The 25,626-nt window shown below is 48.5% G+C and overlaps 2 protein-coding genes across 2 annotated transcripts in view; one reads left to right on the forward strand and one right to left on the reverse strand.

The window, feature by feature from the left end:
- Window positions 1–80: 80 nt before the first annotated feature.
- KCTD19 (potassium channel tetramerization domain containing 19) lies at window positions 81–22,634 on the reverse strand (the record flags this gene model as incomplete). The annotated part of the gene is made up of 16 exons (XM_084256547.1): window positions 81–194; window positions 1,062–1,163; window positions 1,495–1,649; window positions 1,822–2,013; window positions 3,541–4,162; window positions 4,550–4,664; window positions 4,899–4,982; window positions 5,166–5,308; window positions 5,749–5,852; window positions 6,648–6,808; window positions 8,011–8,221; window positions 9,960–10,091; window positions 11,322–11,513; window positions 12,269–12,419; window positions 20,292–20,588; window positions 22,629–22,634. The coding sequence occupies 16 exons, from the start codon at window positions 22,632–22,634 to the stop codon at window positions 81–83; spliced, it is 2,781 nt and encodes a 926-aa protein (XP_084112673.1).
- Window positions 22,635–23,497: 863 nt separating this feature from the next.
- Window positions 23,498–25,626, forward strand: part of LRRC36 (leucine rich repeat containing 36) — a gene marked incomplete at both ends in the record, with an annotated part of 50,414 nt that continues 48,285 nt past the window's right edge. Inside the window, one exon of the mRNA XM_084256548.1 lies at window positions 23,498–23,567. Coding sequence (XP_084112674.1) covers window positions 23,498–23,567 — 70 coding nt within the window. The remainder of the gene's footprint in view (window positions 23,568–25,626) is intronic.

Consider the following 25,626-nt stretch of genomic DNA (forward strand, 5'->3'; position numbering starts at 1 on the left):
CTTGCATGGGCACTTGCATTCTGGGGACATCCTCGGTTAAAATGAGCCTTGGCAGGTGGGCACAGTGTTCTCGGGGCACTCTAGCCCTCTTGTAAGTACTTGCCCAGGATCGAGTAAGAGACAGACCTAGAGAGGCCCCTCTGGATGAGCAGGTCCACGCAGCGGCCATATTTCCTGGCGAAAGGCAGTGTGAGCTAGAAGGAAAGGCTGGTCTTATCCCTCATTTCTTGGCCAGTTTCCTACTCTAGTTGTGGGATGGGGGTGGCTGGGGGCGGGGGGGGGGTCCTCCCATCTAGGCAGGGTGGGATCAAGGCTAGATGGTGACTTCTGATGCTTTTGGCCTAAGTTCTGCCCAAAGGCATCTTATGGGATTGTGGATCCCAGTGCACTGAGCAGAATGTCCAAAGAGTCAAAATGCACATTTCCTGCCACTGGTTTTCTACTTTATAGGCATGACTGCATCTTTCCAAGTCTTGATGATAATTTGCTACTAGGGTGTTCATGGTGAAATGTCCAAGTACACTTGATTACAAAAATACCACATTAATAATCAGCTAATTTTTTTTCACCTGTAGCATTAAAATAACATGAACCCTGTAATTATTTTAAGGAGTCAAAAAAGCAAAACAAAATATCTGGGTCATTTATTTGCCCTTAATAAGAACTGCTTTAAAGCCTCTTAAATATGAAAGAAAATCATGGCTAAATAGGTGACAGAGTTGGTACCATGTGTTGAAAGTCTGACCTCCAGTTGTTTCTCTGATTTCAACACCCCTCATGCTCAGGTTCACATGCTAGGCTTTCTGGGAAGTTTGTTAGTGATGAAAGCAAAACTGGCATCATTGGAACCCTAAGAAAACCAGTGGCCCAAATACTGCTTTTTGACCACTCTGGACTGGTTATGTCAGCCATTGTTCTCATCCCCTGGGGCCGGGGACAGAGGTCTGGCTGCCTGGCTTGCCTTCTGGACAGTGCGGCTCTCGCACTTGTGCACCAGATACAGTGTCCATGTGAGGTATCCACAGGGTCTCCACCTGCCAAGGGATGCAGTTAGATCTCACCTCCACCCAGCTGTACAGGCGTTCCTGGGTGTGCCGGTCATCCTTGAAGCCAGTTATGGCCAGCAAATCCACCACAAACTGCTTGGGGCTGATGTGCAGGGTCTGCCATGAGAGCCTATGGTCAAGAGGGGCTGGGGGCAGCTACCTGACACATTTGCTCAGACCTGCAGAGCAGGATGTAGAACAGGGTCTGTCCTGGGCCACAGGGGTCAGGGGACACTTATCACTCCAAACTGTCTCTTGGCCAAAGCTTGGTCCAGATGTTGCTGCCCTGTCTTCCTGTCCCTGTGCTTGTTGCCATCCTTCTGCCCCGGACCTGTTTCTGTTACCCTCCTACCTCAAATGTGGCTTACTTCCTCTTGCCTTGCAACACTTACTGTTGGTGCAAGGGGACAGACAGAGAAGGACTAAGGCCTGAAGCTATCACACCTACCCACAGCCGGTTGGCCAAGGAGACCACCTTGGCTGTGATGGCTTTGGGGTCCTTTTGCCTGATGGAGTCCAGGATGATGTCGGTCAGGAAGCGGTGACATTTCTGTGCGTAAAACATCTCTTCCCAGGACAGAGAGAAACTAAGGAAAGTCACCTCTGTGGAGGAGAAAGAGTAGACGTGCTGCAGCTGGCTGAAGCCAGAGCCTTAGAGCCAGCCTGAGTAAGGGGAGAGGCCTGAGAGAGACTTATCTTCCCCAAAGGACCCTGGGTAGGGGTTCAGGCATCTCTATGAGGAAGTGCAGGGCTGGATGTGGTGCCAGAGCTTCACCTTGGGGCTGGGGGCTGGCTGTGGGCGATGTGTGCCTGAGGTTGTCCATCTGTGTAGTGTAGATGATGCTGTCTTCAAAGAACATGCAGGAGCCATCACTTCCCACTACAGGGGGATGGGTCACCTTTAGGATGACCCCTGCATTGTCCACTTCGCTGGCCTCAGGCAGAGGCTGCTCAGGGCTGGGGCTTTCTGTGAAAAAAGTAAACACAGGGAGTGACACTAACTTCACTACCTCAGAACCCAAGTAAGGAAAGGGACCTCTGTTAACAGACCAGTATAGTGACCACCCACCCTCCAGCAGCTGCTACCTCCAGTTTCTTGGAAGTAGTACCCTGGACCTGCCCTGGCTCTCTTGTTTTCACTGTTCTGGAATCCTTGAAAGACAAATCCTAATTTTCAGAACTCCAAGGAACTCTCTTAATTCCTCTGTTGAACTAAGAGCGGTATCAAACAGGACTAGTAACCCTGCTGAGGACTGGAAATCTTTGCAAAACTGTAAAATGAGAGGGCCTTTTTGGGCAAGCCTTTTATGCATGTCCACTCTGAAAGGTACTCTTTACAGACCATTTTACAGACCATCAAGGCCCCTCCAAGCAGGGTGTGAGCCACTTTAACGGAAGGTGACAATGCTATAGGAAGGACTTTGAGGGAGCAGAGGAAAAAGCCCATTGTGGCAGTTATTACATCCCACGGGACTGTCTCCACACCCCTCTTCAGCCCCCTCCTCTCAGGCCCTATCTCCCGGTCACCTCCCTCTGGCTGTTCCTCAGCAACCTCAATGCAATGTGTCCTCTCCAAGACCTCCTCGTATTCATCCCAGTCATGGCCCAGCCCCCTTGCAGTCACCCAAGATGGACATTTGGTTCCTCCTTGACTCAGTCCTTGCCTGCTTCCTCCCTCAACTGCCTACCCCATTTTATCTAGAATGATGTTGGGGTTTCTAACACTCCCCCTCCTGCCGCATTTCCTCTGTTCCCGAAGCAAGCTTTCTGAGTGCACACCTGATTGCTTGTTCCCTTGTTTCAAATGCTTCAGTGTGGGCCCCACCTGTGGCACAAGGGGTTAAGTACAGCACTGGGAAGCTGTCTGCAGCCTCTGCAGCACGAGTTCGATCCCTGGCCAGGGAGTTACCCACATGGCGCAGCAGACCTCTCCTGTCTCCCTGCTGCTCCCCTCAGCAGTGTATTTCAGTCAGTCTGCCTGTTCTGTTCCCCACTCTGTCTCTGGTGAATCCTCTCACCCCCCACACCTCTGGCCTATACCCCAGTTCTTGTATGCATCAATAAATAAATCTTTAAAAAAATAAAATGCTTCAGTGGCTGCCCATTCCCCTTAGGATCAGAACAAAGTGCTAGGCCCTGAAGTTGGTACACAAGACCTGTCCTGCTTATGTATGTCTTCAGCCTTATCTCCCACCACTTCCATGTGAAGTCTGGTCTCCAGCTAGGCCACAGCTTGCTTCTCCTTCCTCTCCTTGTTGAGTCCCCAGTCTCGTGCTCCTACTACTTCACAGACACCCTCTTCCAATACGCTTTATGTGGTCTCGTGGCCTCGCCAGTCATACCAGTGTGCTGGTCATTTCTGTGTCTGTTGCCTGGTAGAGCTGGCACCAATGAGTCAAGGGTTCTAGTTTTAATTTGTCACTAACTCTGTGCTCTTGGGCAAGATTTGCCTTCTGATAAATGAAACTTCGGTCAAGGATGGCACAGTACTCACCTCTCTCCTTTGGTCTCTGTTTGCCCCAGTCCTTCAGCGTGACAGCTCTTTTTGTGGGAAAATATGGCTTAAAGGTTGGTTCTGGTCCCTTCTCTTTGGCTCCAGTTCCTGTCTGCAGACCTGAGTCCTTTTCTGAGACTGTGGAATGGCCTTTCCAGGAAGCTGAGGTGCTGGGCTGGGAAGCAGCCTCATTTCCCAAGGGGAGCTGCGGGGCACCCTCCTCTAAGTTACTGCTCCGGGGCACTGACAGTGGCTGGAATTCCCACTGTTTGCAATTGACCATGTCCCATTCCCTCACCAGGGAGATGAGTTTTTGCATGGGGGTGACAGGAGGGTCTTTGATTTCAGATTTCTGTGTGAGGTTGACTGCGGTGCACTTCTTTTTAGGGGGACTCTCTGGGTGGGCCCCCCAGTGTCTGGGGTTGGCACAGAGGCCAGGACAGTGGGAGTATGTGCTTGGATTGCCCACCCTCTTGGCACCTCGGCACAGGGACACCTGGAAGGTCTGGGAGTACTGCTCGGCCTCCTCCACCTGGCCAGACCCGGCCAGAGTCCCCTGGGCCTTATTCCATGGAGTCCTGTCGTTGCAGTCTGGGAAGTCCATAGGCACACAGGCTGTGGCCTAGGGAAGAAGCACACAGCAGCTCTGGGCATGTTGTGCTTCCACATAGAAGTCTCCCCAAGATCTAATAAGCTGGGCTTCCAAGACTTCATTTGTTTATCCACAACAATCCCATCTCCCATGTGGCTCAACCATTTGAGCTTTGCTCAGTCTGAGTGGGGCTGGTATCAGTCCAGGGGCCTCTTATATGCTAAAGGGACATATTAGCAGCATCCCTGGCACAAATGGCCAACCTTTCCTTGTCTCCTTCAAGGTTCAGAAACTAGTTGCTGTGCTAGGAACCCATGGAGGCCCATTTTGTCACGCCTCTGAGGAGGGAGGCCTGCCCTCTGAACCCTGTGGTGATGTCCCGAGGACACTACCCAACCAAAGAAGGCTGCTGCTTACTTCTTTAGCATGTCTAGTGAACTCCACTAGCGACCCTGGCCCTTCTGTCACCACGTGTAGCCTCCTGATGGGAAAAGCTTCTTCATTTTCAGATTCTTTCTCCTGGGTCCATGACCTGCAGACTCCAAGAGGGGTTGGTGGGTGAGCAGAAGCTTCCACTAGCTCACCAACCAGTTGGTCAGGTCTGCTCTTTGGTAGTGGGGTTCTTAACTGGTTTTGCTTAGGTCAAATCCAATCCTGGGCCTGCTCCACCCTCTTAACCCCAAGGAGGTGGGACTTAGGAGAGGATTCCCAAGAGGAATGTTTAAGCCCAAACTCTAAAACATGGTGTCTAGAGCCGTTTCCTTACTTGTATGCCTCACATTGGGCCAGGGCTTCTGAGAGGGATGGGATGTGGTATTCTTCTACCTCCTGGCAGAAGAGGGGCCATTCCCTGCAAATGACAAAGACATCTGGGACTGGGCACCCGGGAAGCATAAGCCTCCAAAGTGGCTGCCTGGGATGGCCATTCACATGTTGGAAATAATACAACCTCGTCCCTGAGGCTGCAAACTCAAGCTTCCTTTGTTGCAGAGGCATGATGGGTACCGTCATTCGATTTCCTTTCATCACTTACTTAAATTCAGATGGCAAAAACAGTTTCCCAAGTCTCAGGAAATTGAGGATGTGTCGGAACATCTGGCCATCACCATGGATCAGCAGGGTCTGTCCATATGTGATCCAGTATACTCTCTGCGGGTTGGACAACAGTTCCGGATACTGCAAGGGGATGGACACTATCAGTGTGTTAGTTAAAGGACTAGGTCACTAGTAAAAGGCAGGTCAGTCTTCTCTCACTTTATTTTCCTGACCATTGCAGAACAGAGGTTTGGGGGTTCTTACCTCCCTGTCTGTCAGTCACAGGCAGCCAGAGTGGGGAACAGAGCATGCAGAGAGAAATGCCTTCATCTCCACAAGTCTTGCCCGCCCTTAGACCACCCTCGTGAGACACCTGACTGCCTGTTTGATCCAGGCTCCTCAGATCATCCAAACACCTAAGGACCTTCCCGGGAAACTGTTTACGTGGTAAGAGCAATTTGGTCCAAGGATAAAGGGGAAAGTCCTTGATTGAAGCAGGTGCTGGAGGCTGTGTGAGTGTGAGGTGACAGGTTTCAAAGCAGCAGCCAGAGGGTGAGGAGGGCAGCCAGGGGCAGCAATACCTTCAGCAGGGTCTGCAGCGTGGTTGCGTACCAGTGGCTCCCAACATAAACTTTGATGATCTGTTGAGGGGAATAGACGGTGATCTCTGCAGTCCACTCCTCATCTAAGGAGACCAATGAGAGGGAACATATCACATGGCCAGAAAGCAAGTAAGATAAGAGCATTTGGGTGAATAAAGTACTGCGTGTTAAGACTAGCTTCACCGTCTTTCTGTGTCACCTACTGTGAGCAGAAATCCCTGACGCTAACCTTTCTGCCACTTGGGCCTTTCCTGTGGCTCACTTTATGGTTTCCTCCGTGGTAAAGTAGGCCTGGAATGGCAGCTTTGAGGGTTAGCTGGTGACTCTGGGGGTGGGGTGGGGTGGAGTAGGGGTAAGTGCGCTGGAATCTCAACCCCAACGACATTGCTTCTCTTCCCCTTACCCACCTCAAGGAAGCTGGGCTGATGTTCTAGCTACCTATATTGCCAGCTGCCTCTGGTTTCTGGTTGGGTATGTCCTGAGGGTGTAACTTTTCACAGAGCCACTCAGTCTGGAGCTGTGAGTCCTTCCGTGTGACAGTGCTTGTGATCTAGCAAATGCCACATGAGCAGGACCAAATGAGCAGTGTCAGCTTGCAGGGTCGGAACAGGCATGGCCTTGGGGGCCTGTGCACCCACACTGGGCCAGTCTGTACTACTCAGTCTATGGAGTAGGTTATACCCAAGGCTACCATGGGTTTGGGGTGAGGAGGGGTCACTTAATGTGAAAATTTCCTTTTAGGCAAGCCCCACAAACGTTGGGCTCATTTTCCTTTCTTCCATCTATGGTACCTGGCCCTGGTGAGCCTCTTCTTTCCTCTCCAAATCCCCAGACCCTCCTTTAAGTCTGAATTCAAACCAAGACACTTCCTCGCTTACTAAGCACATCCATGGGTGCCAGTGTCCTTGGCTCCAGATGAGTCTTTAGCGCCACTTTCATTGGCTCATAGGTGATGTCCCTCTTGTCCAAGAAGGCACAGAGCTCGTACACCTCAGAAATGGTCTCAGTCAGGGGCAGCCGGCAAGTCCCGAGCCAGTTCCTGACCAGGGGAGAGATCTGTCAGTGAAAACCTCAGCACTCCACTCCACAGCTAATCTGCTGGTCAGCTGGATTTGCCCCAAGGATACTACTGCCCCCTTGTCTCAACACCTGCTCAAACTCATGGTCACTAACACCATCTCCTAACCAGACATCCGGTGCTATCTGGTAGGATAGGATTGAACACAAAGGCTCACTCTTTTGGAGCTGAGCTTCACCTACTTCAGCAAAGTCCTCTAAGTCAACTAACTGCAAGCCTCTAGGCCATGTGTCAGCTTTCAGAAGCCAAGCCAGGAGCCAGCCATTTCCATCTTGGCCCCATAGGTATTTGCCCAAGACTTGGCAGTCACTCTGTGGCAGCCAGCCATGGTCTCGAAAGATTATTAGTACCTTGGTGCCCAGGAGAAAGTCTGGGGATCTGAGCATCAAGCCCCCAACTTTAGAGGTACTTTGCCCTCTGTGACATCAGGAGCGGGATGTCTTTGGGGCACATGGATTATGGTGTGGCCCAAAAAAGACCCGGAGTGACAGTATTGGAGTAAGTGCATTTGGGGTTGGTTGACCCTCATGCCAGGGGCTCAGGAAAACCCACTCTACCTTTAGTTTTGGTACCAATGTATTTTGTGACCCTCACAGAGTAGCTCCACTCTGACCTCAATCTACTCTTCTATAAAACAGAATTGGAACCCCCACCCTGCACTAATGGGAACATTCTGAGCTTGTCCTGCAAGACAGGAGGCCTGGTATCACCTCCTCTGGGAACGCTGCTTGGCTTGCTTCTGCGGGGCTTAGCCCTACCTCCAGCCTTTCTGTACATCAGTGGGCATTCCAAGGATAGGGGGTGAACCCTTGTAGGAGGATCCGTCTGGCTGGGGTAGGGGAATACCCAGCTCTTTGGGGTTGTGACTGTTGCCTGGTTACCCTGAACCCCAACATAGGGCTAGAATTGGAGCAACAGCTCACTGAGCACAAAAATATAAAGCAGTCAGAAGACTTTGAACCTTGGTAACCCTTACTTCTTGGCACCAGCTTTCTCTGAGGCCCTAGCCCAGTTAGACTGTGGTGCTGGGAGTGGCTACAATGATGGATTTGCCCCCAGGAGACTACTTCCCCCTGGCTCCTGGGCAAGTCTCCAGACTGGTCCTTAGGGAACAGGAAAGCCCAGCCTGCATGGGGCTAAGCCGTTCTCTATGAGGGCCTCACTTGACATGCTGGAAGAGAACTCCATTCCCGGTGATGTACAGTCTGCTTCCGTCCAGCGTGCTCTCGATGCGGAGCTGCCCCAGCGCGGAGTCCGGGTACTTGACGAGCAGACCCAGGGCCATCATGTACAGCGGCTTCGCGGCCTCCGGGCCTGCGGGGCGGCCTCCCTTCCCAGGACTCGGGGGAGGACAAGAGGTCCGGGAACAGCCACCTGTGTCAGAGAGAAAGGGGTGACTCGTGGTCATAAGTATCAGAAGCTTTGGGACTCACTCCTACTGCTGCCTTGAGTTAGTATGAAAGAGACTTAGAAGGAGGTTATTTCTTTGTTCAACCCAAATCAGGATCATCTCAAAATGAGTGTAGTTATTTTTTTGTATATTCAGGTTTAGAAGTCAAAACTAAACTTGCTGGGAGGTGGGGCAGGTAACTTGCTGCATCACTGACATTTGAATCTCAGTGTAGTTGTCATCTCCCGGCCTCTGCAGGGATCTCCCCTAGTTGCAAGCTCTGTTCTATTTGAGGACTAACCAAGCACAGAACCAGAGCTACAGGCTTCTGGGATTGACAGCCCCTGTTGTACCTAGGCATAGTTTTCCTAGAGACACACAGTGGGGTTACTCTCAGATTGGGCGTTTGAGTGGCTGGGCCATGGGTGGAATCTGGTTCTCTTGCCGTGGGCACAGTGCCTAGTGTACAGGACCCGTCCCAGCAGCAACGGTGGGTTGGTGGGCAAGCTGCTGGGCAATTTTCATGGGTCATTTCTGGGTAGAGCTATTCTGGAATCACAGATGAGGAAGCTGTCCTGAGTGGGCAGTTAAGTACCTTGACCCAAATTACAAAACGAGGCAAGGACAGAGCTATGATAGCAGAGCAGTCTGTCCACTTCCAAGGCTACTGGAGCTGCTTCCCTTAGTTATGGTCTTTATAAAAGGCAAACCATGCTTCATATCTAGGGGCTGCTATCTGGCTCACAGAGCCTGTCTGTAACACACTCCCTTCCATCTTCACCCAGCTCGTGTGAAGCTGGCACCCCCCTCTGTCTCTCGGTCACCCAAGATCTCGGAGGAACAGAAATTCCTGCGGAGAGTTTAACTCAAACCCACTTAACTGGATTGTGAGGCCCCGGGACAGGCTCCTGCAACCTACTGCAGGCCTCAGGTTGCAATGCTCAAAGAGGGTGGGAGAGGAGGTCGGGAGAGCTGGCCCTGGAGACGGGGAAAGGTCTTTCCCTATGGGATACATGTCTGACGTGCAAACTTCACGTGTGAGAGAGTTTCGGGCATTTTCAGAGTGCCAGCGGAGCCCACGCCCAGGCAGCCAGCTCCCTTCACTGAGCATAGCAGCTGCCACAGAGGTGCAGGACTTGATGGGTGGGGAGACAGGCAAACAATGTGGAATGAGGTAGGGCCAAGACCATGGAGGCCTGGCCTGAACCAGGGCCAGGAAGTCTCATGAACAGGCAAAGCAGCCAGGGGTTTCCAGTAGGTGCAAGGGGAGCTGGGAGTGGGCAGGATGACTGAAGCACTAGTGGGGATTTTGCCCGAGCATTTTCCACACCTTCCAGCTGTGCCTCGAAGAGGAAGGATGTTGTGGTGGGAGGGTGCTGCCTTGTTCCCCGCTGGCCACTTCCACAAGAGGGCAGACCGGCCCCTGCCTGAGAAATCCGCACTTGGGCCCGACCTCCCTCCCCAGGATATTCCGGGCTGGGTGCCCACACAGGCTGCTGAGCCTCCCAGCTCAGTGGGGAGGCTGGGCAGACAGAGGGCACAGGGTTTCAGGCTGAAATTCCTCTTCTCAGATTGTAAGTGTGCCCAAACACCCACTTCTCCCACCACTTCCCAAAGCCCAGAGTGACTGTGGGAAGGGAGATGTTTGTTATTGACTTTTTACTCTCAAGTCCCCCTGCCCCAGAATGTCAAGGGAAGGGTATGGTCCCCATGGCAACACACCCATGTTCATCCGATACAATCGTACAGCTTCTGTGAGCTCAGGGATTTCCAGAATTTCAACTTCTGCTTCTAACACGTCGATGTTGGAGAAGTTGTCTGGTAGTAAAATCTTCTGTGAGCGGAGAAAATTCACTTGAAAAACAAAAGGAAATAAAATGAGTTGACAGGTATATCTGACTTAACTGTAGATCCAGGTTTTGACAGGTCTTTGGTGCTGCAACTTATCCTAGGCTCTCTGTGTTCTGAAATAATTTCTAAACATACCTGGTTAGATTAACCTTGAGCCTCTGGTTTTCAAGGTGAAAGATCCCACATCACTTTTTTCCTGAGTCCAGGGGTGTGGCCTCCCGTGGCCTGGCTTGGGGCTCTCAAGCAAGGCCCTCCTGGTGAGCACACTAGCCCTGAGACTTACCTGAGTCTTGACCCAAGAGCAGGTCATTCCAAAAGAGGGAGTTGTCTGGCCGCTTAGAGAGGAAGGGCCTGGCCGAGCCTGGGCTGGCAGGTGGCACTTGTAGTTTTTCCCTGCCTGGATTGCAGTGGGAGGCAGAGATGGAGCCAACGCTAATGTCCTGTGTGAATTAACTTGGAGATTCAGAAGCATATCACAGACAACTTTCCAGATAACTATGCATATGAATGCTGGGGTTCCAGGCATTTGGACCCCTAGTGCAAACTGGGTGAATCCTGCCCCATCCTTTAGGCAGCAGCATCTTGGAATCAAAGAGGTCATTCAGTTCACATCCCCACCAGTTAGACCTGGGACAGTGATGGGAGAGGCTCTCCCGTCTAGTCTTGAAAATCTCATCCTCCTTAGGCCACTGGCTTAAATAGACAATTCCACAGTGATTTTAGGGAAACTTTCACTGTCCACCTGCCTTCCCTTTTATTATGAGCTAGTGGAAGTAAGAACAGGTAGGAACCATCCTTTGAAACAACCCTATTTCCTCATTTTATGGTGAGAAAGTAAGCCTGGGGCTCAGTTACATATGGGCAGAGCAAAAAAATTGATGCTGACTTTGGAGTTTGGTCAGGGCTTAGCCCTTCACACCAAAGCCTGTGGTCCTGACACCGCCAGGAAGCTTCCAGTGGCTCCTTTACACAACCAGGCCATCCCCAAATGAGCAGGGAATAAAATAGCCCTGAGGCCAGTTGGAGTCTAATACTGGGAATCTAAGGCCCTTCTGGAAGGCTCTGTTATGCCTCTATCACTTCCCAGTCAAGCTCCTGAGGCCTAAGCAGCAAGCTAGACCTCCCCCCCATGGGATGTGGGGTGGAGAGGGACAGATGGACCCTCTTGCCCCCCTCCAATGGATTCCCCACACACTCTCATCCCCCCATACCACCCCAGGATGGAGCAATCACCAATGAAGCGGAACTCGCTGCACTCGCACTCGACCAGGGCCACAGTCTCAGCCAGCCACAGCAGGTTGTCTTCTGTCACCAGGCTTGGGTACTTGGCCACTAGGTCTAGGGGCAGGAAACAGTAGTGCACTTCCTCTTCTGTATCTAACAAGGGCGTGTCCATGAGCCCCAAAGGTGCCTTATCATGTAGGCCTGGAAGACAACACGGAGAGGGTGTCACCAGCTCCCAGAGGCTAGGGCTCTCAGAGACCAGCGGGGCACTCACTAGCCCAGGGCCCCAGAGGAAGCTGGAGAGATCACCCCAGAGGTGGCCCTTGCCATCTTTTTCTTTTCTCTCTCTCTTTTCAGATGTAACCCTATGGTTTGACAGGAATATGGAGAAACAGAACATGGAAATCTATTTCTTCTGCAGTGAAAGGCACTGAGACATGATGTCACACTTTCACTTAAACACCCGAAGTCATTAAATGCATATTGTTTACCGAATTGGCGCTTTCTAATGGATCAAACCAGCCACTGTGACCTATAGACAAAATAGATCATTTGACACTCTTGGAAGCTCACAACCCATCCATGATCAGGACTAGCTATTCTGGTGTCCCACATAGGTCAACCTTGCCACAAAGCACCATCAGACAGTGATCAATGGGGACATTCTTTTTGTGGTGGTTAAAGGTAATTAAAAATGGTGGAATTGCCCGACTACCAGGAGGGGGTGGTATGCAGACCAGCCTTCCACGTGAAACCAGCATGCAGAGAAATGAACACAGGGGAGGATGTTTCATTCTAGTGGGTAAGCGGCTGTGGGGAGAGCTGGAGATGACAGCAATAGAGAAAACATGTAAACTGTTTCAGAAGTCAGGATCCTCTCTGGATGGAAGTCACTTCTGTTAGGATGAGAGGGACCATTGGTGTGGACTTCAGGAAGGGTCAGTCTGTGGCTATACCTGTGAAGGCTGGGCTTTTGATAGGAAATTCCGAGGGTTTACTGATACACTTCCATGTTCTCCAGTAATTCAAAGATGCTCTCTCTGCAACAGGTATGTCAGCAGGTCGCACACGTAGATGGTGTTTCCCTTCCTTCAGATTATCTAAAGTCTGTCAGATGGAGGCGATTACTACCTTGAAAATTTTAAACCAAGTAATTATCTACCAATACTAGGGCACCATACCAGGACAAAATAATAATGTCAATTACTATGGTAAAGTGTTTTGAAATAAATTGAATCAATCACAGAAGAAAGTAAAAATTTAGGTCTAGAAGAAGAAATGCTGATATTCAAATCTTAATGATTATTTCTCTTCTGATTTTTAAAAAGATTTATTTATTTATACATACAAGAACTGGGGTACAGGCCAGAGTGTGGGGGTAAGAGGATTCACCAGAGACAGAGTGGGGAACAGAACAGGTGGATCGGCCGAAGTACACTGCTGAGGGGAGCAGCGGGGGAGCCAGGAGACGTCTGCTGCGCCATGTGGGTGGCTCCCTGGCCAGGGATCAAACTCGTGCTGCAGTGGCTGCAGATAGCTTCATAGGTTACGTCCCAACCCCTAGTGCCACCAGAGAGGCTTCCTCTTATGATTTTTGAAGCCATTTTGGGGGGTTATAATTTTATGATGGTAATAGAAGTTTATCTTACATACATAAAGAGTAATTTATATTTAATCATTAAAAACTTGAGATGGTCTGCTACCATTTCTCTTCAATGTTGAAAAAACTTTTTGACCTGTTAAAATTGTTTTATGCTTATTTTTTGTGCTTTTCCTAATCCTGGAAAACAGTGTAGGTAGGAAATGGAGGTGGCAAAGGGTTCCACATTTTTCACAGTACTTTTACATACATTTGCTCATTTACCCTAACACAGGGCTCTGAGACAGATTTGTCTGCATTCTTTTTTTCTGATGAAGCAGATTTGTGACTTGCCCAAGTAACCTTCCAAGTCCAGAGTTCTCTGCTTAAAGAAGCAGGTGTGCAGGTGGGTTGAGGCTGGAGTAGAACACCACGAGCAGGCAGGGCTGACACCCAGGGAAGAGGGTGGGCTGGCTGTCTTCATGCCACACTCACTGAGGGACCTAGTCTCCCTCAAAGGTCCTGTGTAGCAGGCAGATGATCTTAACATCAAGTCCGTTTTTCCTGTCCCAACCTTACAAAAAATATTTTCCTAATAAATTGTTAGGGATGGGGGAAAAGTAGTTCTGTAATGATACAATATGACCAACATCTTTCTTGAGCGCCTCATAATGGACAGAACACATACTGATTGAATATGAAACTAATAAAAGAGGCTGCTCCCAGCTACACAGGTGAAGCTCTTGAGAAGCTGCTCATAGGAATACCCAACTTTGAGAAGAACCCTCTGGTGGCTATAGCTGTAAACTGCACCCCAAGAGCTGCTTATCCTCTTATAAAGTACAGGAACCACAGTGAGAGAAACTTCCCCCACTCTAGGAGGCTGGCTGGACTTGTGGGAGGACTGGACAATGGCAGGATATATAGGGAGTGCTTTCCCGACACTGCACAGTAGGGGATCACGGTGGTACATGAAATGCACAGAGTCTTTCATTTATTCAAGAAATACTGTGTGTGGCCACGGCCAGAGTCAGACCCCATGCTTGGACTCAAGAAGCTCTCAGCTTGGGGAAAATCCAAAAAAAGACATGAAAGCCAACAATTTACATATACCAAGATAAGAGCCAGCATCACCCAAAGTTATGGCATTTCAGAAAACTCCAGGAACCCTGGGATTTCTTTACACAGCTTTAGAAGATCCAAGGCTTTTTTTTCCCCTTTTGCTGGGGCTGTACACAACTTTAGCTTCTAGGTTAAATGATCAGTCATCCTGTGGGAGGAAATGAGTGAGAGAGAAGTTTCTGTGTGAGGAAGTAGTTGGCATTGGGTGAAGAGGAATAAAAATGAAGTGCCGGGGCAGGGGGGGGGGCGCCCCTGGTGGCGAAGGCAGTTGAGCACCGCGCTGTGAAGCTGTCTGCAGCCTCTGCAGCTCCGGTTCAATCCCGGCTGGCAGGCGAGGGTTCCACATGGTGCTGCAGACCTCTCCTGTCACGCCTGCTGCTCTCCTCACCAGTGTATTTAGTCAGTCTGCCTGTTCTGTTCCCCGCTCAGCTCTGGTGAGTCCTCTCACCCTCCCGTGCATCTGGCCTGTACCCCGGTTCTCGTATAAATAAATAAATAAATCTTTAAAAAAAAAATGAAGTGCCAGGAAGGTGACTGAGAGGCCAGACAGGTTTGCATCAGGGAGCGGGCAGGCTTACTGAGTTAAGATAAGGGATAACAACCTGGCAGTATTTGTGCTGAGAAGTGAGAAAAAGAAAGGAAAATGATGACTGTTCACAGGAGTGACTGGACAGGGTGGGGTACAGTAGGCAGAGATTTACACTGAATCACTGCCTCTGTGCCTCACATGTGGTCTATTTCAGGTGCAGGCAGACTGAAAGAGAGGAAGGTGAATCTAGGGCAGTAAACAAGAGTGAAGAGTGAAGGACTCTAAATTGGGAAGAGGAGTTTGTTTTATATGCTGGTCAGGAGAAGCCATTGAAGGATTTAAAACAGAAATTGTGACTTTTTATTTATGCATACAAGAATTGGGGTACAGACCAGAGGTGTGGGAGATGAGAATATTCACCAGAGACAGAGCGGGGAACAGAACAGGCAGACTGACTGAAATACACTGTTGAGGGGAGCAGCGGGCGAGTCAGGAGAGGACTGCTGCACCATGTGGGTAGCTCCCTAACCGGCCGGGGATCGAACTCATGCTGCAGTGGCTGCGGACAGCTTCATAGGTTGTGTCTTAACCCCTGCACCACCAGGGAGGCCCAGGAATTGTGACTTGACTGATATTCACACCATCTCCACCCAATCAGCCAGCCAACACTTACTCCATCGCCCCTTACTCCTTCTCTCCCTCCCTTGTTCCAGATGACCTTGTTCCCAGATCCTCTCCATGTGATCATCTTCCAAACAAGCTAATGAGTCCAAACCACCCTACCCCCTTAAACAACAGTGCTCCCCATTACCTATGCAATCATGTCTAAATTCTTCCCACTCAATGGAGGCAGCGAGTATGCACAAAAAAAAAAAATCACAAGGACCTAAACTCAGATAGCAGGGCTTGATCCTGACTCTGTCGCTTAAAAGCTAACATTTATTGCCTAGATACTTTTTTTTTAAAGATTATATTTATTTTTGCATAGAAGAACTGGGGTACAGGCCAGAGGTATGGGTGTGTGTGTGTGTTAGAGGATTCACCAGAGACAGAGTGGGGAGCAGAACAGGCGGATCCACAGAAATATAGTGCTAAGGGGAGCAGCAGAAGAAACAAGAGAGGTCTGTTGTACCATGTGGGCTAGCTCCCTACCCAGGGATCGAACCCACGCGTTCACAGTGGTAGCACTGAGACTCAACTCCTAAGCCACCAGGGAGGCCCCTGACCAGATACTTTTAAACTGAATCCTCCTTGTCCTCCCACCCACAAAGTAGTCTCTGGCATTGTCCAACGAGCTTGAGAGATGTGCTAGTTGCGGGGAGAATAATCTACTTTGTAAAAATGAAATCTCCATTTCTGCTATTTCCACTAACATAAAGTGTGAGCAGTACCATTTTTCTTAAGAAAGGTATTTTTGACAAATCTTTAAAAGGAAGAAAAACCAAATAAGTAAATCCACAAAGATGGCAAGTCCTGCCATTCAAGTCATTCTACATACTTAGCCCAGGAGTTTCAACTCGGTTGTTTTCTAAATTCTCTCAGCCTGTCTTTGCTCTGACCTCTAAAAATACAAGATGTTCTACTCACGGGAGATCATTTCAGTACAGAAAAGCACTCCCCAACTCCCTCACGCTGCCTTATTATTCTCAGTAACATCTATGTATTTATTTACAGTCAGTCAGTCTTGCCTAAGATGAAGAGGGTCTTTGATGACCCTACTTGTTTTGTTCTCTGCTGTATTTGCAACCCCAGCAACGCCTATGGATCTCAGTATGTTTTGTGGAATGAATGAATGAACAAATAACACTCCAGAGAGTCTAAGCTTCCAGGTGTCCTTTGGCTTTGCTGACTGGAATCACCACAGAGTGTGTGTGCTGGTCTCCTATGGCTTGATTTCATCCACTTCTATCCACATGAATATTACTTCCAGGATGTTTACTCTTCATATGTTATAACCCAGAAAATTACATGAGCAGGATTTCTTTAGGGGAATACAGGTCTGAATTCAGATGGCTAATTAAGCATAAGGATAATTAATGTTTTTGAACTAGATAGTAGTGAAAAAATATGTCAATCAGAAGCAATATAAGACTGATGGCATGGGGGTGAGTGTGTATGTATGTGACTGCCAAAAGATAGCTTGCAAATGCACTCTGCTAGCAGAGCTCTGAGACTTGATGGAGCTTTTCCAAAACAGCAGGTCTGAAATGCCTTATGCTCTGATATGGGATGCTGGAAGGAATGTGATAGTAAACAAGCTTGGGGGGCTTGCAAGTCTCCTATTGCCTTGTAAAGACAAGGAGAGCCAGCACCATTGTGAAACTCAAGGGAAGCAAGGCTAGTAGAACAAAAGGATAAGCAAAACAGCTGTTTCAGGCAAAGCAGCCAAATAAGACAGAGCTCTTGGTATTTCAAAGCTGACCCTCCACTGCCGGTGGCTCTGGTCTCTTCAACCTAGAGAAGTAGATTCAGCATTCAGGTAGAAGTAGAGTCAGCATTAAATGTTGAATGAAATACACTGCGGAGGGGAGCAGCGGGCGAGTACGGAGAGGTCTGCTGACTCTCCCCATTTAATGTTGGCAGGATCTTGGAGATGAAGGGGATGAAGGATCTTGGAGATGAGTTTTCCATAGATGACAAGCTTCCCATCCTCAGCCTTGACTGTGCCACTCATTGAATTTGCCATGGGTAGCATCATACTGGATCATGCAGACCATGTAGTTAGGTCAATGAAAGGGTCACTGATGGAAACAATATCCATTTTGCTATAGTTAAAAGTAGCCCTGATGACCAGTCACCCTATCTGGTCAAATTCATTCACCATTGTGTCTCAGGGATGTGGCTGGGACAAGAAGAGGCAGCAGTCGAACTGGGAGGAACAGAGAGCCTAGGACTTTTTTAAAAATATGGCTACTAGATGGGCCTCTAGTAGATGGGCCTCCCCAGTGGCACAAGGGGCCACACTGTGAAGCAATCCAAGGCCTCTGCAGAACGAGTTCAATCCCCGGCTAGCCAGGGAGCAGCCCACATGGCTTGGCAGACCTCTCCTGTCTCGCCCGCTGCTCCCCTCAGCACTGTATTTCAGTCAGTCTGCCTGTTCTGTTCCCCACTCTGTCTCTGGTGAATCCTCTCACCCCCCCACATCTCTGGACTGTACCCCAGCTCTTATATGCATAAATAAATAAATCTTTAAAAATAAATATGGCTACTAGAAATTTAAAATTACACATTAGGCTCATATATGTGGCTCACATTATATTTTTACTGGATCATCCTAGGTTTTCCCTAAAGCTAGGGAAATTTCATTAAAATAATGCCTGGTGTTCAGAATGCTCTCAATAAATACTGGCACTAAGTTGGGAAGCCTGAAAAGAGTCATTAGACTAAGAATTGGCAAACTGATTTTTTTCCAAGCAAAGTGTTTGCACATTTAGGCAAGAACCCAAGTATCTGGACAGACCTTAGCAATGGGGAACATGATAGAATTGTGTGAGTCTAGGTGGCAATGGATTCTCCAGCTGTATTTACACTCTTCCAATGAATAAACACTTCAGCTGGGCCTGCCCAAATGTTTATTTGAAAACACAACTTGCAAAGCACAAGCACTTGTTTCACAGTCTGTTTTAGGGAGGCAGATTCACACTATTATTCAAATACTTCTACTGTTCATACAACTGGAACTTTGGAACTGAACCAACTCCTTGGCCACTTAGTTGTTACCTTCCACTTACAAGTTGCTAAAGATCTATTTTGTTTCAATTTAGGAAATGAGAATAGCAAAGGAGTTAGAGGGTTTGATAAACTGTATATATATATATATATATATATATATATATATATATATTTGGCTTGTGTTCTTTAAAATGATTCTTCAAATATTGCCTTGATCTCTGATTTTCTGCAATGAATAAGTTACTCCCTCCTTCTGCCCACAATATGGCATCTTGGCATAGAGTTATCAGTAATCCTGACATGCCAGGCATTAAAGTGACTTTAAGGGCCTCTCTCGTGGTGCAAGGGGTTAAGCACAACACTATGAAGCAATCCGCAGCCTCTGCAGCACGAGTTCGATCCCCAGCTGGCCAGGGAGCTACCCACATGGTGCAGCAGACTTCTCCTGTTGTGCCAACTGCTCCCCTCAGCTGTGTATTTCATTCAATCTACCTATTCTGTTCCCCACTCTGTCTCTGGTAAGTCCTTTCATCCTCTGCACCTCTGGCCTGTACCCCAGCTCTTGTATGAATAAATAAATAATCTTTAAAAAAATAAATAAAGTGACTTTGAAGTCTCCTGTAAACAATTCTGTTACTCCATTCCTGGGGCAGTTGAAAAGATTTTGAGGTAGGTTGCTTTGAAAATAAAGGAAAGACTACAATAACAACTTGAACTGGAATATGTTATGGGTTTTGATTTCCAAATATCTAACTTTAAAGAGAAAACACTGAATTATTTAATGAGGAGTATCCATAAAAACATGTTTTATGAAATGTTCTCATTCCTATATAACCCAGATATGCACAATTTATCTCAATTTTCTTCTAAGCAATATTGAGAAGGCAGAATTGTTAGTCTTCTGAGCTGTATTCTAATTTGTTGGGACAGTGCTGATGGAGAGGGAGTAAACAATCCCTTGTTCAGACAGTGGGATTAATATGAAATACGGTCAATCGTCCTTCCCAGTAATAATATTTGAGCTCTTTCTTGTTTAAAAAAAAAAAGTCATTGTTCAAAAACTAAAAATAAACTACCTAAGACACAGAAGTTTTGATTTCTTTAGTTTGAAGAAAAATTAGAAAAGAAGGCAATATTCCTTGATGATACTTAAATGGCCTGTGAGAAAAGATATTTAAAGCTCTTACAAGTAGAAAACAGAGGTGTGAAGACAATGGAAAGATTCTGTAGTTTGGATGATGCTTTGCTTTACCATAAATATCTACCTAATCTACCTAACAGGCACAACGAGAAATTAACATTCTGATAGATCTTTTAGATTTTAAATCTCAGACTCGATGGGCATATAAAATTCTACAATTTCAAAAATTTTCTCCTTTCCAAATTTAATTACAAAAGCAGCCATATGCAGCAACATGGATAGAGCTAGAAAGGATTATGCTTAGTGAAATAAGCCAGAAGGAAAAAGAAAAATATTGGATGGTTTCACTTAAGGAGAAATATGGGGGAACCAAATGAGGGATCAGGAAAAAAAATAACAATAAAAAGAAAATTAGCAGGCAACTATAAATCAGAGACATTTTGCAAAGGAGGGGGAGGTGGAGGAATCAAAACAGGGGAGAGAAGAGCACCCAGGACTATGGTGATGGTTCACAGGTGAACTGGTGGTGGGAATTTTTCAGGGAATATACCTGAAAGGAGAAAGCATACAAGTATGCATTGTACAAAAATGAACAATGATGTAAAATATACTAAGATAAATAAATAGATGGATTAATAATAATAATAAAAAAGCAAGAAGAAGCTTCAATCGGAATTTACAAGAGTCAAGGGCACCCTCTCACCGGGTGGTAAGTCCCATCCTGGATCCCTGGTGGCTGCTGGTATAGATAAGACAATGAGGAAGAAATCCTTTATTCAGAACATGCAATAAAGTGTATTGTTTATTACTTTAACTCTTATCACAGTTGCCTATTAAGAGGGTCATCTCAGCAACCAATCTATAAAAGGACAAAATATTTAGTGATGTAAGATGTATGTTACTTATCACCACTCCTGCAAAAGAAGAGACTCTTACCTGTAGCAAAGGCATGAGCTGCAAACCCAGTGCTTGTTCATAGAGCAAGTTCAGTTCTGCACAACTGGAGAAGGAGAGCTTGGAGGTATAGAGATAATAGTGCACATGCCTAAATGTGGAACCATCTCTGTCGATGAATAATCTCTGGGTTTCTGAAGAGGTCAAGGCTGAAGCCTCTTTCCACAGCAGGGAGTCTGGGAACTGAGTGAGTTTGCTTCTAGGAACTGAGAAATGCCAGCCCCCAACATTGAAATGAAACAAATCCTCTGCTGATTCATGAGGCATGCCAGACTCCTCCTAAAGGGTGAATGAAAAGAGAGCAGTGTAAAGAAAAGGAATTAAACATCAAATATATTGAAAACTATCTATTTGTATATGATGTGATCTTGCCTATAGAAAATCCTAAGGAATTTGGGGCCTCCCTGGTGACTCAGGGGTTAAAGTCTCAGAGCTATCAAGCTATCACCCGCCTATGAGGCATGAGTTTGATCCCCAGCCAGGAGCCAAGGAGCTAACCCACATGGGCACAGCAGGGCCAAGCTAATCCACACGGTGCAGCAGACCTTTCCTGTCTTGCCCCCTGCTCCCCTCAGCAATGTATTTCAGTAGATCTGCCTGTTCTGCTCCCCACTCTGTCTCTGGTGAATCTTTTCACTCCCTGAACCTCTGTTGCACACTCCAGTTCTTGTATGCATAAATAAGTAAAATAAATCTTTAAAAAAAAAAAGGAAAATCCTAAGGAATTCACTAAGAAATTATTATAAATGAAAATGAATTCAGTAGGATTGAAGAGTGCAGACTGATATAAAAATAACTTATATTGATACACTATAAATGAACAATCCATAAATGAAATTAATAAAATAATAGTATCAAAAAGAATAAAATAATTAGGATTAAATTAAACAAAGTGTCATATTTGTACTCTGGAAGCTGCAAAGCATTGTTCAAAAAAATTTTAAAAGACCTAAATAAATGGGAAAACATTCCATGTTCAAGATCAGAAGACTTGAAGTTATTAAGATGGCAACATCCTCCAAATTAACCTGCAGATTCAACACAATCCCTATAAAAGTCCCAGCTGTTTTATTTTCCTGCAAAAATGGACAAGCTGACGTTAGAATTCACCAGGGGCTCCAAGTCATCCAAACAATTTTTGAAAAGGAAAACAAAATTTGATGATTCACAATTTTCACTTTCAAAACTTACTACAAAGCTACAGTAATCAAGACAGTGTGCTATTGGCATAAAAGTAGACATACAGATATGTGGAACAGAATTGAGAGCCCCAAAATAAACCCTTACTCTTATGGTCCATTGAATTTTGACAATGGACTGAAGACAATTCAATGGGTAAAGAATAGCCTTTTCAAAAATGGTGCCGGGACAACTAGACATCCACATGCAATAAAAAAAAGAGGATATACTGATGAGTAGATAGAAGAAAGGATAGAAGGGCATGTGATGAAACATACAGTAAAATGTTAATTGTAGGATCTAGGTGGTTGCTGTGTATTCAAGTGCATGCGTTGCTATGTGTGTGATTCTTTCAACCTTTCTGAGCATTTCAACATTTGCATTAAAATGGGGTATGTACATGGGTGAGGAGTGTTAAAGTAAGAAATGATTGCTCAAGAGAGGAAACACTCTTTTCTCCAACAAAACCTATTTTGACAGCTGAGGAAGGAAAATAAATGTATGAGATAAAGGAGGCGCCGGAGTTCTTAGAGTAAGCCTGTTCCAAATATTCAGATATAGAGAGGAGCAAATACATGCCACATGTGAGGCTAGAAAAATTACAGATGGCAAAATGATGTCATGACTCACAGAAGCAGAGCTGGAAATGATTATCTCTTGAGCTAACGTAGGTTTTTGATTCCTGGTCCTTCTACTCATGGCTAAGGCTTCTACTCATGACAAGCTGAGAGTAACTAAGAGCCTCCTCTAGACCAGAAAGCAAAAATACGCATTTTTTGTTTGATTTTGCCTTCTATTCTCCTTAAAGGCAATTAGCTGAGAATTCAGTAAAAGTGCTCTGCATGTGCAGATTTTGTATGCCAGAGAAAATTCACTCCTTGAATGGGAGCTACAGTTCTGGTCTCAGTTCCTCTTTTCTTACTAAGGATAGGGTATGACAAGAGGGTCTGGGCTGAAGACCTTGCTTCCTTCTTATTCTCACATGTCCCATCTACAGATGGGCTCTCAAGAGGTGCCTGCTGCACTGGGGGAAGGGGCTGAGGATGTGACAGCTCTTTGCATGCCGAGTTTTCTTCCCAAAGAGTTTTTAGATGCTCGTTAGTCCAGAGTCATCCCAGCCTGGGGAGAGCGCTCAGTCACCGCCATTTTGCCAGCCTATAGTGCTTGAAGGAAGGCTTCTTGCTACACCGATTTCAGGAAATGGGGTGTCCCTACTATAGTCATCCCCAAAGAGCATCACCCTTTCCCACACAGATCCCTCTCCTCCAAAAGAGCTCCTTCCAAGGCAATTCAGAACCATCTGGATTTAGATTTAGAACCACGCTAGAACTATCTCATGCTCTAAAGACACGACCTCAGGGCCAAGTGCCCCAACGTCTCAGATGGGGGGTCTCCCATCAAACCTCAGAGAGCTGCCCACGGCCCGGCCCCGCCCGCAACACCCCTCCCGCCTCACGCCAGCCCCAGCTCTGGATCCCCCGCCCCATGTGCCCACCCCCGCGCCGCAGAGCCAGCATCCCCGAGCAAGGAGATAGATGCAAGACCTTCAAGGGGCAAGCTGCGCATCCCAACCCCTCAGACCTGGAGGCCCCCGAAGCCTTAAAGCCAGAGCACTTCACCCCTCAAAGCAGGCGCGGCCTTCACCTTCCCAGGCAGGCCCACGCCCCCAGCGCGCTCCTCAGCCCCACCCACAGCCCTGACCCTTGACCGCAACGACCCCCACTCGCCGTTTTGGTTTTGGGGTGCCCCTGGGCCCCCAGGGCCGGATTCCTACCATGGTCAGGCTCCAGTGGCGCGGGGGCAGGCGCGTGACCCCGACAATAACGGTCCCTGGGAGCTCCCGAGCGCGCGCGGAGGGGCGGGGCCTGCCTGGGGGCGGGGCCTGCCTGGGGGCGGGGCCTGTCCGGGGCGGGGCCTATCTGGGGCGGGGCCTTCCAGGGGCGGGGCCTGTCGCGCGCGGAGCGGTCTCGCGGGAGGCGGCAGGTGAGCGGCGCGGCTGACGGGCGGGGATGGCGGAGCAGTGGGAGCTGGATGAGGAGGGCATCCGCCGCTTGGGGTCACTGACCCTGGAGCAACCCGGTAGGGCCGGGTCGGGAGCGCGGGGTTTGAGGCTGAGGGGAGAAAATTGAGTTGGAGGCGGGGGAACCTGAGGGAGAGGCGGGGGGACCTGAGGGAGAGGCGGGGGAACCTGAGGGAGAGGCGGGGAGCCTGAGGGAGAGGCGGGGAACCTGAGGGAGAGGCGAGGGGACCTGAGGGAGAGGCGGGGGGACCTGAGGGAGAGGCGGGGAGCCTGAGGGAGAGGCGGGGAACCTGAGGGAGAGGCGGGGAACCTGAGGGAGAGGCGGGGAGCCTGAGGGAGAGGCGGGGAGCCTGAGGGAGAGGCGGGGGGACCTGAGGGAGAGGCGGGGAGCCTGAGGGAGAGGCGGGGAGCCTGAGGGAGAGGCGGGGGGACCTGAGGGAGAGGCGGGGGGGCCTGAGGGAGAGGCGGGGAGCCTGAGGGAGAGGCGGGGGGACCTGAGGGAGAGGCGGGGGGACCTGAGGGAGAGGCGGGGGGGCCTGAGGGAGAGGCGGGGAGCCTGAGGGAGAGGCGGGGGGACCTGAGGGAGAGGCGGGGGGACCTGAGGGAGAGGCGGGGGGACCTGAGGGAGAGGCGGGGAGCCTGGGAGAGGGGGGGGGAACCCCCTGAGGGAGAGGCCGGGAGCCTGGGGAGAGGTGGGAGGTCCTGAGGGAGAGGCGGGTGGGGGGGTGCCTGAGGGAGAGGCGGGGGGGGGGGGTGGTGTACCCCCTGAGGGAGAGACCGGGAGCCTGGGGGAGAGGCTGGGGGACCTGAGGAAGAGGTGGGGGGGACCTGAGGGAGAGGCGGGGAACCATGGCCGCAGCGGACGCCCCCGAGGTGGAGGAGGGTCTTTGAGGCTCCAAGTGGTAGTTGAGGCAGAAAATTGATCCTGAGGTGGGTATGGAGGAGCTGGAGTCCCAGGGACGTCTGGGGCGGGGAACTGAGGAACGAGTCTGAGGTGGAGAAAAGGAAGCAAGATTAAGAAAAGGGATCAGGACGCTGCAGCGGGGTCACAGGGACCCGGACCGTGTGAACTAGTGCAAGGACCCTGAGCCCCGAAAGGGCCATTGCGGGGAGCAGGGCGCTTGAGGTGGGGATGCTGTTGAGGCGGCACCAGGAGCCTTAATGGGGCAGTTCCTGAAGCTTCCCGCCTGGGGGGCTTGACCTGCCCTGTCCAGCCTGCACCTCAAGAAAACGACGTCATAGTTATGAACCTCCTGGACGTGGAGCTCCCTTTTGGGAGACGCGGTGGCTGGTGTAGCCGCTGGGCGCTTGAGGTGTGAGGTCTGCGCCCCAGCCCGACTCCTGAGGGGAAACCTGAGTGACCTGGGCTTCTGCTCGCACCACTTGCTCTCTGAGTTTCGGAGAAGTACACATTTTGGAGAAGTTATCAGCACTCTTATTTCAACTTTTACTCTCCCCAAATTCACGACACCATTGATGACAGGGCCTGGCACTATTTCATCCCCTAATAAGCCTCTGGAGCAGATGCTGCTATTGCTTCCATGTTTAGATGAGTAAAGTTGTATGTGGAGGCTTGCACAGCCCGAAGTGATGCAGCCAGGGTTTATTAACTCAGGATTCGGATTCCAGAGCCTGTGCTTTAAACATAACAAAAAGTTTTCTTCTTTTCTTCTTCTAGCGTTTTTTTTATTTGTGGAATATGAAATAACTTGGCTCATATTAGTAGTTTTATTTTAAATTATTTTTATTGAAATTAGTGCGTTCTAGTAACAGATATTACATGTGAGAATAAAGAGGGTACACAGTTTGCCTGCTTCTGGAAATCCTTCCTTCACCCCCTTCAGATCACCAAAAATAATGGTTTGGTGTGAGTACAAATTGATGTAGGTATTTCAAGTTTAATTTTTCTTTTCCAAACACTTTCAAAAGCATTCAAAAACACTATTTTAAAGGTTGGTTAAGAAAGGCTGTATTAAAAAATAAAGCCTTGCAATAGGCAATCTAGAAAAAAATAATATTTGGGATGAATAAAGGGGGCATGATCACAAATAGAATGAAGATTTAAACTAGAATAAAATTCAGTGATTTTGAATTAAAAAAAAAGAAAGAGAGAAAGAG

The sequence above is a fragment of the Talpa europaea genome (assembly GCF_964194135.1).
Source record: "Talpa europaea genome assembly, chromosome: 16".
Lineage (NCBI taxonomy): Eukaryota > Metazoa > Chordata > Mammalia > Eulipotyphla > Talpidae > Talpa > Talpa europaea.